This window comes from Astatotilapia calliptera, chromosome 5, assembly GCF_900246225.1.
Source record: "Astatotilapia calliptera chromosome 5, fAstCal1.2, whole genome shotgun sequence".
NCBI classification, from domain to species: Eukaryota; Metazoa; Chordata; class Actinopteri; order Cichliformes; family Cichlidae; genus Astatotilapia; species Astatotilapia calliptera.
Window position 1 is genome coordinate 30,158,685 of NC_039306.1, and position 17,351 is coordinate 30,176,035.

At 40.2% G+C, this 17,351-nt stretch overlaps 2 protein-coding genes across 4 annotated transcripts; both read left to right on the plus strand.

The window, feature by feature from the left end:
* Positions 1 to 2,121: 2,121 nt before the first annotated feature.
* LOC113022910 (SRSF protein kinase 3-like) lies at positions 2,122 to 10,464 on the plus strand. 3 transcript variants are annotated; one of them, XM_026168836.1, is made up of 15 exons: positions 2,122 to 2,257; positions 3,142 to 3,393; positions 3,475 to 3,583; positions 3,671 to 3,758; positions 4,040 to 4,127; positions 4,290 to 4,396; positions 4,529 to 4,694; positions 4,811 to 4,836; positions 4,943 to 4,999; positions 5,923 to 6,253; positions 6,443 to 6,540; positions 8,616 to 8,723; positions 8,852 to 8,921; positions 8,997 to 9,089; positions 9,244 to 10,464. In XM_026168836.1, the coding sequence occupies exons 2-15, from the start codon at positions 3,174 to 3,176 to the stop codon at positions 9,426 to 9,428; spliced, it is 1,746 nt and encodes a 581-aa protein (XP_026024621.1). In that variant the 5' UTR covers positions 2,122 to 2,257; positions 3,142 to 3,173; the 3' UTR covers positions 9,429 to 10,464. The 3 variants fall into 3 exon arrangements, with proteins under 3 accessions (XP_026024621.1, XP_026024620.1, XP_026024622.1); XM_026168835.1 differs by having other exon boundaries at positions 8,852 to 9,089; XM_026168837.1 differs by having other exon boundaries at positions 8,852 to 9,089; positions 9,194 to 9,332.
* Positions 10,465 to 10,525: 61 nt separating this feature from the next.
* On the plus strand, positions 10,526 to 16,763 carry comtb (catechol-O-methyltransferase b). The gene is made up of 6 exons (XM_026168838.1): positions 10,526 to 10,705; positions 11,830 to 12,001; positions 15,686 to 15,803; positions 15,898 to 16,091; positions 16,200 to 16,331; positions 16,421 to 16,763. Exons 2-6 carry the CDS (start codon positions 11,831 to 11,833, stop codon positions 16,598 to 16,600), a joined length of 795 nt encoding a protein of 264 aa, XP_026024623.1. The 5' UTR covers positions 10,526 to 10,705; position 11,830; the 3' UTR covers positions 16,601 to 16,763.
* The last annotated feature ends 588 nt before the right edge of the window (positions 16,764 to 17,351 follow it).

Consider the following 17,351-nt stretch of genomic DNA (forward strand, 5'->3'; position numbering starts at 1 on the left):
GTAAACTGAAAATATTTGTATTGTTGTAACAACATAGCATGTTTCTTTCATGGTTTTAATATGATTTTGCCTTTTTTTCTGTATTTGATCTTCAGACTCATCTGAATGTAGTTTTCTTTTGTGTGTGCTTGTGATGTTTTTGCTCAGTTACAAACTGTAGCACACTGTGGAACATGAACCTCGTGTCTACGCCTGTCTGATGGGTTCACATCCTCTGTTTCCTGCTTCATAGAGCTCCTTCCAGCTTGTTAAAGACTGAAATCAAAGACCAAACTGCTGTGCACTGGGGGTCATAAAGGTATTTTTCATATAATGTACTCTAAGTTCAAAAGAAATAATATAAATTTAGCTCTAAAGCAAATGTATTCAAACTATATTATATTTATGAACCTATAACGTTTTGTAGCCATCTACTGTAGCCCTTTCTCATCAGTGCAGGAATTAGTAATGTATGTTTAAAATTTCATTAAGCTGTGTGATATGTTTAATATTTGGTTATACTTTATATTTTCTTTATTTCTTAAAAAAGAAAAGATATTTAAGTGCAGCTGTTTTCTCTTTTCTTCTCTCTTTATAACCAGGCCTATGAAGTTAGGCTAAACAAGGCCTGCTCTGTTCTGTATGTATGAGATCTAAATAAAGTGTCATGTTGAAATCAAAATTCAAATGTGTTTGTACTATATGCAGCAAAGTTGTGCTGAAAATGACCTGTGGTTGTACTCTGTGCTAAACCTACCACTTCTAAACTATTAACCAGAGTATATAATGAAGAGATAAGTGGATTTATCAAAATGGTATAACCTCAACACCAGTGCAGTTCTTGGTAATTGATTAGTGCTAGTGTGATAGGATTTCCTATTTTCCAAGTACACTGAAATGTCTTAAACTATCTTTTTGGAAATGGAAAAAATATACACACATTCACTGTGAAAAATGAAAACTGACCCAAAATGCTTTGGAGGCACATTTACATTTAATGTCTAAAAACAAAACAAAACCCTAGTTTAAAATAAAGATGAAAGGAGGATTTTGTTGTTTTAATGAAGTATTGCAGAAAGTAAAAATCACAACAATTTAGTGGTCATTAAAATATGTTCAAAATCATGGCGCACTGCTCTCCCCTACAAAAGCTGCCTTTTGCATATAATAATGCAAAATAATTTCCCCCAGGGATCAATAAAGTATTCTGATTCTGATTTATAGGTTAAAGTATCTGCAGTACTGGTAAATACTGGTCCTGTATTTACTTTTAAAAATAAATAGAAAATATATATATATATATTTGCAGTGTTGCACAGCACAAGCGCAAAGTCAAATGGTGGAGAGTCCCAGATATAAACCTAGTGGGGGGATACTCCCACTAGGTTTATATCTGGGACTCTCCACCATTTGACATTAGAACTGAAGAAGCTTCTCGGATGAGAGGTGAAACGTCTTCAAGCAACTTAAAGAAGTCCAGACGCTTTTCTTTGCAAGCTCCTTTGACTACGATGACCTGGATGACTGAGAACCTTCACAGACATAAGCGCAATATCCATTTTTTTTTTTTTTTACATTTCCTGTTGCTCCAATGCATGTAATCACCAGTTACTTTTTACTGCGTTTTCTTTTTTTGTTTGTGTTTTTTTTTTTTTTTTACAGGAACATACTGAGTAGCATTCTTCTCAAAATGAAAATTTGTTGAAAAGTTGAATACAAAGAAATAAGAAGACAAGCTCCTTACCACCTCTGTAAATCGAGCTAGTCGCTAGATAGCAATAATATTGTCAGAAATGCATGTCTGCTACATGCAGGCAGGAGCACTCTCTCAGAGTCTTAAGCTTCTGCTCGACTCTGCTTATGAATCATTAAAGCAATGGTTGGGACTTCCAGTCATTCAATCAATAGTTGTAACACATTAGTATGGATTTCAAAATGTTATTTGGTTTTCATTTGTACCTATTTTCAGTAATATCAACTTTAATATCAGCAGATTAACTAGGCATATAATTATTTTCTTTCTCTCTTTTTTGACATATTTTTCAAGTCATCTATATTTGACAACAACATAATAAAACTGGAAATTGTGTTTCTGGTGTGCCACCCCTATGAAAAAAATCCGGATGCGCCCCTGGTAGCAGGAGCGGCAGGCTGCTATTCCTGGACCTGAGTGTGTTTTTCCAGTCGCACAGAGGAGAGCGGGCTGAGAATGTCCTCGTGTCAGGCTCGTTCATTTCCCGCGTTACAAATACTAAAAGTGGATACATTGCACACAACGGTAAGTTGCTTCTTCCTTGAACGTGGCTGGGTATTTAGAGAGGGATAACGGTTTCCGAGTTGATGTACTCTCGACGTCTCCCACGGGAAAAAAAAAAGCCCTTTCGGAATAAGTCTTTTCGAGGAAGAAATGGCAAATTTATCATATGTACAATACAAAATACCTTACAAAAGACATATGTGAATGTCACACACTGCAGAAGAATCTTTAGCTAGGCAGCATAAAGAGGAAGCAAGCCAAAGGGCTGTTTTCCCCTCTCTGTTTAAAGCTCCTTTCCTGTCAGTGAGCCGATGAATTTTTTTTCATTCGTTGCTAAAAAAGGTAAAATAAAAAAAGAGTAATTTTTAAAGTGACTTTTAGAAATTTCCTCTTGTGTCAGCCACCAATTAAAACTTTTATAACCACACACACAACGTTCAGCTATTTGTTGAATGCCACGAGAGCAGTCTAGCCTGCATGTATGTGTCTAGTTGTTTTACTGTCTTGCCGAAACTGAAGCGCTGTAACTGTGGTACAAATGTGAAGTAAAATGGACTAGTTTGCCATTGCTTGTTTACAGCAGTGGCTCCTGCACTGCAGCAGTTCATGCAATATCAGTAAGATTTCAGTTGCAGCTGGCTGGTGTCACGAGCTATTTACGTTGACATGCCATTCATCCAGCTAAAAATAATCATACGCATTCACTGGCTCTTTTAAAATGTCATTGCAGCAACCTACTGCACTCAGTAGCTAACAATACAAACCAGCTGCCAGACTCCAAGCCAGTGAACTCTTGCTTTACACATGCGGGAAATGATTTAGGACCTCCTTCCTTCTTGAACGTATGCAGATACATTTTTGTTATAAGCTTCATGAGTGCTGCTGTCTTCTTGACCCTCCTCCAGCTGGGCTCGAGTTCATCAGGCTCCAGATAAACATGTCCTCATCGTATGCTGCTACGATAGCAGCGCTGATTACAACAAACTCTTTTAATCCACCCATCAAAACCAGGACCCACGCCACTTCTAACACAGCACGGACTCGTAAGCCTAGCCAGGATCACCGCTGCCCTCAAACTGTACAGAGGAATGCTGTTTCACCTGAGCCTCAGGGATTTTACGATGAGCAACAGGAGAATCCTGCTGACTATTGCATAGGTAGGTAAGACACCGACCCTGAAATCCAGCTCCCCTGGTTGAGATCTTCAATTTTCACATCTGCTGCGTATTTCATTGCAGGTGGTTACTACCCTGTAGAGATTGGAGACATTTTTGTTGACCGTTACCAAGTTGTTAAAAAGTTGGGATGGGGTCATTTCTCTACTGTGTGGCTCTGCTGGGATATGGTGTAAGTACAGGTTTGGTCCACTTGACTTTTTACACAACAATTATCAATATGATCCAGTAACTCACTGACATAATTGTTTGCATGCAGGAAAGGGCAATTTGTGGCTCTGAAGGTGGTGAAGAGTGCTCAAACATTCACAGAGACGGCACTGGATGAGATCAAACTTCTGAAATGCGTCAGTGTGGTCACATTGCTGTCAGATTCAAGTCATTTTGGAGTGCTCTTAAAACACTCGTGTAACAGAACTGGCTTAGGGTTAGGCTTAGTCTGGCCACGAGCAGAAGTCTGAGTAATCAGCATGTTTAGTGGTGCAATGAACTGCAAAGGTTTTCTGCGATCATTTTGCTATTTTATGTACATCACTGTGGAGTCACAATAACGTCACCATGCTATGAAATCATGTGTCCTCTTCATTTTTATTTATTTTTGTTCAATACGTACTTGTTTAATCATCAGGTAAGAGACAGCGACCCCAAAGATCCTAAACGAGACAGCATAGTCCAGCTCATTGATGACTTCAGGGTGACTGGAGTGAATGGAGAGCGTATCCTTTATAAAGATGGTCGATCACAATTATCTGCTCCGCAACTTGTAGTATTTCATTGAGTGGTGCAGATCTTGTAAGTGTATTCTGGCTTCTTCTAAATACCCAGGGTGTAATATTCAGGTTCTGTGGTATAAAAGCAGGTCCTTAATTGCTCAACAGATGTGTGCATGGTTCTGGAGGTTCTTGGGCACCAGCTGCTGAGGTGGATCATCAAATCGAACTACACAGGCCTCCCTCTTCCCTGCGTTAAGAGCATCCTCAGACAGGTTTTGTGCAATCCTTTATTCCAACCTTTGAAATGGTCCCCTGTCTATGACCACTATTTGAGGTTTTTCTGTAAACAGAAGATGTTCTGTCTTTGCCTATGTCAGTGATCTGATTACGGTTCCTTCTCACAGGTTCTTCAGGGTTTAGATTACTTGCACACTAAATGCAAGATCATTCACACAGACATCAAGCCAGAAAACATCCTTCTGAGAGTGGATGAGGTTTATGTTCAAAAGCTCGCGGCCGACACCAAGCTGTGGCAGATGCCCAGGTCTCCTGTATTCACCAGCACCTCAGGTTAGCGATGCTGTGCTAATAATTAGCCTACATATGACTCAGTTATATGGTGTCTCGGGAAGTACCTTAACCACATTTGTGCCTTTTTCCCCTCCTGATGTTTTTCCATTTGCCAGTGAACACAGTTTCCAGAGAAAAACAGGTGTGCAATATGAAATATATTCCTCTGATATTATTATCTTATTAATACATTTTTATTCAGCTCTGATTGTATTATGACCTTTACTTTTATACTTTGACTTACTTAGAGTGCGCCCAAGTTACTCGGAAAGCTGACTGGGGTTTTCCACACTCTTGGGGAGTGGGTAAGATGGAGTTGGTGTTTTGCTTTTATACTGATGCATCCTATAAGCTCCTTCATCTTTGTCAAACTGTGTAACAACCGGTCTTCTGTACAAGCACACTACACTGAGACTTCTATCCACAGTGAGTGGATATGGGAAAAGTTACTGTTCATACTTGATTTTTATCAGCAGTTGCTGAGTTGCTGAGCAGTTGTGGCCTCTTCACCTCAGTCAGAAAATATGCTCTGCCTGTTTTTTTGCATTTGTAACATTCATATAATCAATAATTATGGCATTCATATTGCAGCATTTTCTTCTTACTACCCACTCAGGTGTGTGTAACTTTTACAGAGAGTTTGGGCAGAGATTGGAGAGCACGTTATATGTGTTCATTCTACTGTATTTTTCTTCCTTTCTCATCCTAAAGAGAGACTGGAAAGAGGCGTTTGCAATATATGCACTGCAGTGGAGTACAGACAAGTAAAGAGCAGGTTATCATGTATTTAGAGAGTACAGCTCCTATGGTGTATTACTTATGGTATATATTCTACAGTAGGCAACTTACTGTGACTATCAGGACTGGGCACTAAGCAATGCTGAAACAGTAAGCAGACACAACTGGTTATTTTGATGTCCTTCCAATAGCCGCTGTTGTGGTTTCACCATAGCTTGTTGTCAGCAACCTGCTCTAAATCATGTGAAAACTTTATGATTCACTGCTGAGGTATGAAATATAAAAACAATGCTAAATACATCCACTGTTGTCTGTGCACTTAAGTACTAATAGAATATGAAACATCACTTGTAGTTGCATTATTCTGCATTTTTGCTGGATCTCACAAAGCAGGCATGGATTTGTGATAAATCACTAAGCACATTTCTTATTAATTTCTTCGGTCCATGCTCTCTGCTGATTGTTTTCCACGTATGACTGTGCCCTACAGTCCAGCAGGATTTCCAGAAGTCCAATTAAGCGACTGACGAGGAAAGACAGAAGCCGACGAGGCAAGCCTGATGTGTCCGTTTCTGTCGGTGCTACCTCTAGCACCCATGGCTCCACTTGTCACTCTAAGCTAACAGGTTCTAACATCACTGTAAGAAGACAGACTCTGCTGTTGGAAGACAGATTGAATTTAGCTGCACACAGCCTCAGAGACTCCTTCTGCTCGTGTCCAGACCTCAGCACAGATGCTGCTGTCTCTGGATCCAGATCATTGTTATTACATCAGACTGCAGACAGAGATTCTCTGCTACCTTCACCATCATGTCCACAAGGTGAGTCTAAGAAGATTTCTTGGAGGGAAAGTAACTCTAAAGCCAACAGTTTGTTCCTCTTTCTGTGGAAACTTGCATTTTGGCTCAAATCTGTACTTTGGGCTGTGTGTTTACATAAACTGAAAGGCTACATGGATCGTAAGTAGTAAAAGTACTTTCTTAGCTGTCATGTTGTTTTATGTACTTAAGGCACCAGTGACTCAGATGTTATTCTGGACCTACTGAAGCCTCACAATGCTGACAAAATCCTCATCAAGATTGCTGATCTAGGCAATGCCTGCTGGGTGGTGAGTGAATTTATTTTTATTAGGGAATATGTTTCTGTTTGTTTTTGATTTCTAGAGAATATCTGAATTCCAGATCACACGGTTGTTGCCTTTCGGAGTTTAGAGTTGAGTTGGTCTATGTCATACCATAAATTCAGCTGCAACTGCCCAGGGCTTTGTGCTTCAGGATTCTGGCTTTATTAAACCTTTAAGTATTTGATATTATAGTATTATTCCCACATTTAATCAAAACACACTCAGAACTTTGAAGTAAACTGCACTCTGTTTCATAAATGGCCACACGAGTGCATTAAAAATGCTTCTAAGTCATCATTATGATACAATGCAGCAGGTGCACGGCATGATAGCCATATTTACAGTGCCCTGTGGTGAAAACACAGCTGCCATATGTCGCTTGTGAGACTGTGTGGGCTGACATGTAGCTTAAGAGAGGCGTATGTAGCAATCTTGTGCAGTTCATTACAACTGATGGTTTCCATTTTATTTGTCCGAGTCAGAAAAACAGATCAAGATGCTGTTTTCTATGGTAACATTTTAAAAGCATGCAAGAAAAATGAAAAATTATTCTGTAGCCTATTATGGTATTTATCCCTGCTGTCAATGAAATGTCTATAGAATAATTATAATCTTTAAGGGTTCTGAATATAAACATATAGCCGCAGTGTCACAAGACTATTTTTTAAATGATATTTGTCAGGGCTTCAGGCGGATTGTTTTAACAAGTTTATTTACAGCACAAACAAACAAAACTGTCAAAGTTTAGGGTGAATGTTAGAGAAAGTCAGGAACAGGAACAGGTGAGCTGATCACTTGCAGGTGCATGGATCCAAAGGGCACGAACCAGGATTAGTCCCACCCTGAACACAGAAATCAACATGTCCAATATTCTCAGTTTCAGGTCTTCTTCTTCAGACACAGCAACTTAGAACTATTTTAGTAGCTGTGCCATTTGACTTTAAGATGAAAAGTTCTCAAAATTCAACAGCACAAAATGTTGTTGAAAAAGAAAAAATTTCCACTATAGTAGATTAAAATCACCCCTCCTTTATGCACATCTGCAAATCTTTGTACACGGATGGGGGCAGCTCCCTTACATTTACTGAGATTGGCAATTAACTGTGAGTTAATTAATGTGTGAAAATGGCTAACATTCTGTACAGCATCGTTGATCACCGATTCTAACTTGTGACAAAACAGATGACGATCAGGTTAGGATTGATTTAATCACTCAGGAATGCGGCTGTTTCTCTCTATCACCCCATCATAACCCTATACAGGAAGGTTGTGGTGGGAAGGTAATAATAATATATTAGAGTGACGAACATATAGACCAGAGTAGAGGGTAAATCACCAAATCTCCAAAGCAAATCCCACCCTGGCTGTACGTATGGCACTGTACGCAAACTCTGGACGTACTAAAACCTCACTACCCTTTGAACGAACTCTAATAACTTGGGTCATTCATGAACTTTTACTCCTATTATTGGATAAAGTTATGTTTATAACAAAATAAAATAATAAAGACATGCTCATCAACCTCAGTTTCACTCTGTGTTTAATGCCAGTCAGTAAATGTTAGCATGCTAATATGTTAAATTCCAGTTGTTCCTAAGAATAGTTATTTATCATAATTATTGAAATAATCTGGTCTGTCGTCATCATCATAACAGTGGCTTACACCAGCGGTCTCCAACCTTTTTTGCGCCACGGACCGGTTTATGCCCAACAATATTTTCACGGACCGGCCTTTAAGGTGTCGCGGATAAATACAACAAAATAAAACCAGTACCGGTTTATTCATAACACACGTGAAAAGACCCAGGAAACAGAGTTAACGATTAAAAACGATAACAAAGTCATGCTAAAAACCGATAAAAAACCCTGAAAACCATACATTTCACACCCGAGCCTCAACTCTTGTGGCCCGGTGCCAAACGACTCACGGACCGGGCCCAGGGGTTGGGGACCGCTGGCTTACACAACCATGTGCATATAGATTAAGGGTCACAGGTTTTTAATTTAACATAGAGAGATTTTGTGCAGCCTTGTATGCAGCTCATCTATCTTGTTGCCAGCACAAACACTTTACCGAAGACATCCAGACGTGTCAGTATCGTTCTGTGGAGGTCCTGATTGGTGCTGACTATGGCACACCCGCTGACATCTGGAGCACTGCCTGCATGGTGAGCTAAGTACCTGGATATAAGTGTAAAAACAAAATAAAAAAAGAAGAAAGAAATGAAGGTCACACATCTCATTGACATTCATAGATTCACTACAACCATTTTTATTTTTGTCCCTCTCTGTGTAGGCTTTTGAATTGGCCACAGGGGACTATTTGTTCGACCCACAGTCAGGAGCCACATTTTCCCGCGAGGAAGGTTTGTGGTGTACACAAATTTCTCTTGTCCTTGATTTATGTGCTTATAGTACGGTGTGTACTCATGTCCTTTCAGATCACATTGCCCACATCATTGAGCTACTAGGACCTCTTCCATCACAGTTTGCCCTCTCAGGGAGAAATTCTAAACGATATTTCAACTCTAAGGGTAATTTTGTGTCATTGTGCGATCACTTTGTTTGTTTTTTATTGTAGTTTGACACAGAAAGTTTTACCTATTTAATTAACTCTCTTTTTAATTCTCTTACGCAGTTCATCTTTTCCTTCCTAAAAGTGTTCTGGTCCGTTTTCCTTGTCTCCAGGACATCTGCGACACATCTCAAAGCTGAAACCATGGGGCCTGTTTGAGATCTTGCTGGACAAATATGAGTGGTCACGGGAGGAAGCTTTACAGTTCAGTTCCTTTCTCTTGACAATGTTGGAACTGCTGCCAGAGAAAAGAGCCACAGCTGCCCAGTGTCTAACTCACCCCTGGATTGCCTTCTAGACACACTGGCTTTGTGACATTTAGAGCCCAGTGAACTATCTCTGTGATGGGATTTGGTCAGCGGTGGGTGTAGCCTGGTGCTGGCATCATGAGCACAGCTTTTGATAATGTTTATTAGCCTGACTTGGGTTGTTTGGTCTTTTGTTAGCTGTCTAAGTTAGGCAATGACCAAAGTACAATTTTGTCCTACAAGAAAAGTGCCTCAAACCAAGCGTACAATATCCTTAAGATTTGATAACAGAACAGAAGATTTGTTTTATTTTTTCTTCTAAAAAAACAAATGAAGACCTCCCCTTCTTTATACCCAAGTATTGAAATGGCAACAGTGTAAAGCAGGATTTATTATCTCGCAAATATGTCCATCTGCGTACACATTTCCATTTGGGCAGAGGGGGGAGAAGGGTTTTCACCCACCCCAGATGTGCTCCAGTGCAGTCCTCCAAGATCCTAACTGCATGTCGCTGGATGCAGATGATGTAAGCATCTGCTGAATGCTGATTGGTTGACAAGTGGGCTGGAAAAGAGAAGGGAGCAACAGCAGAGTTCACCAGGAACAGGAGATAAAAACTTCAAAGATAAAAAAAAAAGCGTAATGAAAAGCACAGAGAGTGGCTACAGTGGACATGTTTCATTGCTTTTACTACTCTGTTTCACTTCACCTCTTTCTATGTTGTAACTTTGCTTTTCTCTGTGGCTGGTTGATGGAAAAACAACAACATGAGCGACCCACAGACCAGTTGTACCACATATTTGTATACTGCCTCCATCTGGCAACAGAGCTCTCTGCAGGCAGATGGGCAGTCCCTGAACCAGAGTAGACAACAAATGCTCCCTCTGCTAGCTTATAAATCCCACTTAGGTCTGAGGTGTAGAAGGGGTGTCTTCACACAGCTCAAGTATCAAATTAAAATTATGAAATGTAAATAGGATAATTACCCACTAAGAATATCAGGGCAAACACCTACAAATGATAAAGGTGATTTAATCAACACACATATTTAACCCTAATAAATGATGAAATGCTATGCACAACAAACAGTGCGCCCTGTTTTTGTCAAGACTGAGCAAGTGTGAGTGTGCTGACTGTTGAGATTAGGTCTGCTGTACATTCCTTGCATGCTCACAGCACAGCTCTGAGTAGGAGGGTGGATGGAAGAGGAGGGAGGAGTTAGCCTCATGTAAACGTAGGCATATGTCCGCCTGTTAGGAAACCAGCAGATTTTCCTCTAGCGGCAGGGGAAGCGAGAAGAGAGCTGAGAGCGAGCCTGCCTGCACACGTAAGTCTTCTATTCTTCTGTTCCCTGGGATTGTAATAAAAAGTAAGATTTTAAGAATGCAACCGGGTTTTTTTTCCTAAGAAGAATTAGTCCTGCAGTTGCTAAAGAAAAACCACTGCTCAGTCTGGTTTGAATTCATATTATGGACTGAAGAGTTTGCGAAATAGTATTGTGAAATAGTGTTGTGAAACTGTGGGACATCAATGGTAATTCCTGTAACTGATGCGGATTTCAGCCATGCAAAACCAAAAAAGCATTTCACAAATTCCCTTTTTACCAGTTTTGTTGTGCCTTCTCTGTTTTTGTTCCAGTAGAGTTTGAATTCAGGTAGATAGTAGGAAAAGCATGCAACTTCATGCAGCTGTTCATCTGCACAATGATAAACATGCATGTGTGTGTTTATGCAGCCTTTCTAAAATTCCATTTTATTTTCTGCGCCTGTTCCTGTATGTTCAGAAGAAGCAAAGTAAAGTAAGTAAAGGTTAAAGTCCCAAAGCTCTGCCTTTTGTGACACAGCTCTTAACCCCCGGCCAGTTGCCATGCAACTAAAACTCCAAATCAAAAGGAATTACCTCAACAGCCAATGGTCTCCCACAGTTGTATTATTAGTGCAAGGTAGAGTTGTTTCCAGCCATGCTTTTCACTGCTTTCCCACAGAAGCAGCTTTTGTTTAGAATTCTGGCTGTGCTCCCCCTCCCCACACACACCCTTTTCTTACCCATTTATCTGTGCTGGAGAAATCTAAACAGACTAATTGCTCCTGAGAGGAGGAAGGTCCACACAAAGCACTGTGTGGTGTGCTTTCAACTGTTTATTGGAGTTGATATCCTTGAGAGATATCATCATATTGAGTTTCGTGTGGGTGTTCATCTTGGACATGGCAGCAGCGGTAACAGCAGCTGATAGTGAAGCAGCAACTGTACACTGCATAAATACCCATCTCATTAACCCAACACAAAGGGAAAGGTAGGGCGAGAGGAGACAGGAGAGGAGCTTTCATTTATCTCATGCAGATTTGCCGTTATTGCACTGCGTCTGGGGTTCATTTATCATTGTCCTTTTCCATAATATAGCACTATACACCATACCTGCACTGAACTGATATTTTTACAATCTGGTTGCAGCATGTGGCTGACTCTATTCTACAGCTGCACAGGTGGAGCAGCTCTTCTGTATGCTCTGTACAGATGGCTGATTCCCACTGCTGTGCAGTATCATGGAGGACTGGCGCTATTGTGGCACGACATGATTGTGGAGCGAATGCTGGACACACTGACCCAGTCCACACGTCCTCAGGTGCGCCGTCCACAAACACTCACCTCTCACAGTGTCAACCATCACATACTGTGTCGATGTGATTTAGTTTAACAGTGTATGAAGCGTATAGAAAAGGTATGGCAGAACCAAGATGGAGAGAAAAAGCAAAGCATGTGAAAAATATAGTGACCACTCGCAGATAGGCTACAACAGCAAAGGTTCACACTGGGCTCCATTCATATCAGGTAAGGACAGAAACCTGAAGCTTAGTGGATACGGGCTCACCAAAACTGGAAAGCAAACAGCTGAAGAAATGATTGTGAACAATAAACTGTAAAAATATCCGTGGCACCCACGAAGAATATAGCATACCAGATTCATGGCAATAAATCTAAGAGACAAACAGTAATGTGAGGCAATCTGCAGAGTCGTCTACCATTTATTCCACTCAGTAAAAACTACTTTTCACTGAAATTGTCAAAACTTACTTGTCTGGTTTCTTATGTTTTTCTCATGTTTTTCTTCATTCAGCCTCCCTTTTTTTTGGGTGGGGGTGTCACGGCGACCATAACTATTACAGAGATGTTAATGTAAGAGTGTCATGCACCTAAAACTCTTTCACATACACAAGTTGGAAATGCAGCGATTTGCAAATATATTTATTAAAAATACTAAAGACATTCTATTAACAAAAACTATTATGAACCTAAAGTTTTTTTTATTTAAATATTTTTAAATAATTTAATTTTACAGGTTTTTTGAGTGTGAAGTCAGTAACACACTGCAAAAAGTAGAAAAGGGTAAAAGCAAAAAAAGGACTGGAAAAAGAAAAAGAGTTGAAATGCTTAAAACATAAAATGAGTAGAAAATGGAAAGAAAAGTTAAACTTGTAGTTGAGCTTGTGCATCCAGAAAGTATTCACATCACTTCATTTGTTCCACATTTTGTCATTTTAGAGCGTTATTCCAAAATGGATTTAAATTCACGTCACAATTCCCCATAATGTCAAAGAACAAAAAGATGTGCTTATGTGTTGTCATGAAATCAGGGGCATTTTCACACCCGTAGTTTGTTTATGCTGGTCCATATCAGTTGATGAATTTGAGTTTTTTTTTTTTACTATGGTTTGGTTTGTTTTCACACAGAAAAAAATGTAAGTGAACTACAAGTGAACCTAAATGTTTCACTACAAACAACATGAGAGTGTTCAGTTCACTTATTGGCCAGATGTGTCCTTGGGGGGACTATTGGAGAACTATTAAAAATTGGAGAACACAGAGAATTTACATTTATTTCACGGCTAGTTGCTAGTCTGTACAGACCTTTGCACAACTATAATACCTTGCCACATCCCAGAATACAAAGTATACATGGCTACAGTAAATTTTTTAGCTCAAACTTGCAGTGTAAAGTGGGTGGTTTGTTTTGGATCTAGGCTTGGATCACATTCACACCCTAAATGAACAACACAAGTACATTTGCACATGAGACCACCTACACATGTGTCTCGGTGTGGTTGTTTTGGTCTAAACCCGAGTGTGATATTCTGTACAGTACTGTATACTATACATCCACACAAACCGGAAAAGGGGGATAACGAAATGATTCGATTTAAATGGTCTAAACACCACAGGTGTGAAAACACACTAATTAATAATTTAATGAAAACCAAATGACCCTAAAGACACTATTACTTTTAATATCATTTTTTAGTTGCGTATGGGGCTTAGGGTATGAAATACACTCACAGGACACTTTATTAAGTACACCTTGATAGTACTAAATTGGATGCCTTTTCCCCTTGAGAACACCATTAATGCTCTGTGACACAGATTCAAGAAAGTGCTGGAAAAATTCCTGTTGATGACAGATGGGGTAGTCTTGAGTATTTCAGAAACTGTAGATTTGCTGGGATTTTCCACACATGAGCATATTCAAGGTTTATAAAGAATAGTTAGAAAGTAGTAGGTCAGATGGCCAGACTGCGTTGAGCCAATAGGAAGACAACAGTGTGTCAACATGCAGAGACTCATTCCCACAAGGTATCCATAAGAGCATTGGTGATAGGATCACATGATAGGATTATACAGTTGCTGCAGATTTGTTGGCCGCACATCCATGATGCAATCTCCTGTTCAACTAAGGAGCTTGGAAATAAATCTTAAAGATGTCCTATTGGAACGGGTGATAGTGGGGGCCGTTTGAGTATAGAAAATCCATTGTCAAGTTTAATAAACCAGTTTGAAAGGATTGGAGCACTGCAGCCTCCCTGAGAATATTCCTGTAGACTGTGGGGTTTAAAAGATTCTTATTCAGTACGAAAGGGCAAAAGTGTGCCAAGAAAATATTGCCCACACGATTACACCACCACCACCAGCTGCCTAAACCCTTGATATAAGAAAGGATGGACTTACACTTCTGTTTTATTTACAACAAATTCTGGCCCCACTATCTGAATGTCACAGCAAAAATTGAGACTCACTAGATAAGTCACCGTTTTTAGAATCTTCTATTGTCCAGTTATGGTGAACCTGTGTGAACTGTAGCCTCAGTTTCCCAAAAGGAGTGGCGCCTGGTGTGGTCTTCTGTTATTGTAGCCAATCTGCTTCAGGTTTTGATATATGGGTTCAGAAGTGCTCTCATGCATACCATGTGGGAATGAATCTCTGCAAGTTGACACACTGTTGTCTTCCTATTGCCTCAAAGCAGTCTGGCCATCTGACCTTACTACTGGTACATTTTCTCTCACAAAACTGCCACTCAATGAATATTTTCTCTTTTTCTGACCATTCTTTATAAACTTTATATAAGCTTGTGTGTGGAAAATCCCAGCAGATCTACAGTTTCTGAAATACTCAGACTAGCCCATCTGTCACCAGCAATTATGCCACAGTAAAGTCACTTAAATCACCCTTCTTCCCGGGTCAGTTTGAACTAAATGCCTAAATGTATTGAATTGCTGCTATGGAATTTGCTGGTTAGATATTTGCATTAAAAAGCAGTTGAACAGGTGCACCTAAAATAGTGTCCAGTGTTTTACAGAGCTTTAGAGCTGAAGCACAAAAATATGCAAGTAACGCTCCATTCTTTAGCAGACAGCTGTATTAAGGGCCCTGGCGGCCCAGTATATTGTGTGTTTGCTCCAATAAAAGTGTAAGGCGACTCAGAAAGACGCGTGGGAAGAGGGTGCAGCCTATACGGCACCGCTTAATGAGCTAATGTGAGACAGCTGTGCTGGCTGGGAGTGGCTCCTGGGAGTGATTGGTTGATGGGGATCAGGTGTGCAGCGGGAAGGAACCCTGCTGAGTTTGGACGAAAACCTAAGCTGGCTTTCTGAAGTCTGTTTTAATGTAATAATAGGAAATAACACAAGCACAACTTCCCCTTTAACAATATTTTCATAAAAGGGAAAATATCATTTGATTCTGTCTCATGTTGAAAAAACGAGTATCTAGCTCTTATTTATAGTGTGCAGACCACAATTTTCTCTTGTTGGACATCTATGAAATGTGTGAAACACTGGAACCACAATCATAACACAAGAAGTGATAAGATTAACAAAACTATATCCATATGTGTTTAAAATCCCCTTTAAAAATTCAACCATCAGATCAAAATATCTGTGCAAATCCAAGTATTGTCTGTTATAACTAATTGATGCTCGTAAACTCTTATTGAGGTTTTATTAAGTGGTGCTTTTTCTCCCCCTGCATCTAACTCCAGCGACTCCTACATGCAGTACAGAAGAACGCCACTAAAGGAGACCCTCGCAGCGTGGTGAAAGCCATCGACAACTTCTGCAGACAGAAGGAATGGGCCATGAATGTCGGGGATGAGAAAGGTACTGACTTCCTAATGATATGCTCAATGAGTAAAATCAGTTCCTTATTCGATCTAACTATATATTTTTAATATTTCTTTTTGTTTTGTCATAGGCTGCATTCTTGATTCAGTGGTGTCTGAAGTGAATCCAGTCACTGTGTTAGAGCTGGGAACCTACTGTGGCTACTCTACGGTGCGCATCGCCAGCCTTCTTCCTCCACGCGCCAAGATCATCACTCTTGAATTTAACCCAGACTACGCCAAAATTGCTCGTCAGGTTATTGCTTGGGCAGGACTAGAGGATAAGGTAACGAGGAGCTCTAAAAAGAAGCTGATTTGCATAGGGAATGCATAGGGTCAAATTGCAATATTCCTTTTTTAATTTTTATTTTCTATTTACTTATTTTTTTAATAGATCCAGGTAGTTGAAGGCCCATCTGGCGAGTGGATCCCCAAAATGAAGGAACAGTTTGGGGTGAAAACATTTGATTTGGTTTTCTTGGATCACTGGAAAGATCGCTACCTTCCTGACACAAAGCTGCTAGAGGCAAGTCTGTTTGACTCATCCTATACTCATTAAAGTCTTTGCTTTTTCTGCCATGACTCCAGTTTTGCCTTTCTTCTTTTTTGAATCAGGACTGTGGCCTCCTAAGGAAAGGCACTATCTTGCTGGCAGACAACGTCATCTGCCCTGGAACCCCTGATTACCTTGAGTATGTTCGAAACAGCCCGAGATACAAAAGCCAGTACTTCAAATCTCATCTGGAGTACACCAAAGCGGAGGATGGCTTGGAGAAATCTGTCTTCTTAGGGTAGTTTTAAAGGGGGAAAATAACCCCTATTTACACAGGTACTAGTAGACCTCAGACCTTCAGAGTCTTGGGTTTGCAGACTCTGCAAGTGAGGAGGAGAATCTGTTTTGCTTTTTTTAAATGTCATAAAAACTGAAATTAAAAGTGACGTGTAAAAGAAAAGCTGTGTTGTGAGCTTTAATTTCCACTGTATGAAGACTTGATGCCTTCTTTGAGATGTCCATACTGATACATTAGATGGTAGTAATGATACATTCAGTCTTCTAATTTACTGGTGAGTTGCAAACTGATCTGGCAGCTGCATTTTTTTTCCCAGAGCATCAACTCAAATCAATAATAAATCTAATCCAGCTGCATTCTGTGGTGCAGAAACCTATTTTGCGCTCTCATATTCTCCACCATTGTGCCAGTGTTGACAGGTGTGTGAATGGAAGTGCATGTGTGTGCGTGCATGTGTGTGCGCTCACGTATAGGGAGAGTACGAATCAAATCGCTGCTCATCTAATCTCTCAAAGTGACGGAGGTCCATCATCCTGGTGTGTGTGTTGCAGGGGGGAGGGTTCTGCATTTGGTTCAGCTGTATGAAAAAAAGGGCTAGTCCACCTAGTGCTTTCTTCACAGACGCCTGCATGATAATCCCAATCTGTGGCCATTAGAGTGCAGAGAGAACGAGCAAGGAGAGGGTTCATGAGAGAGAGAGAGAGGGAGGGGGTGCCCAGACAGAGGCGCGCTCAAAGGGAAAAAGAACGAGAGAG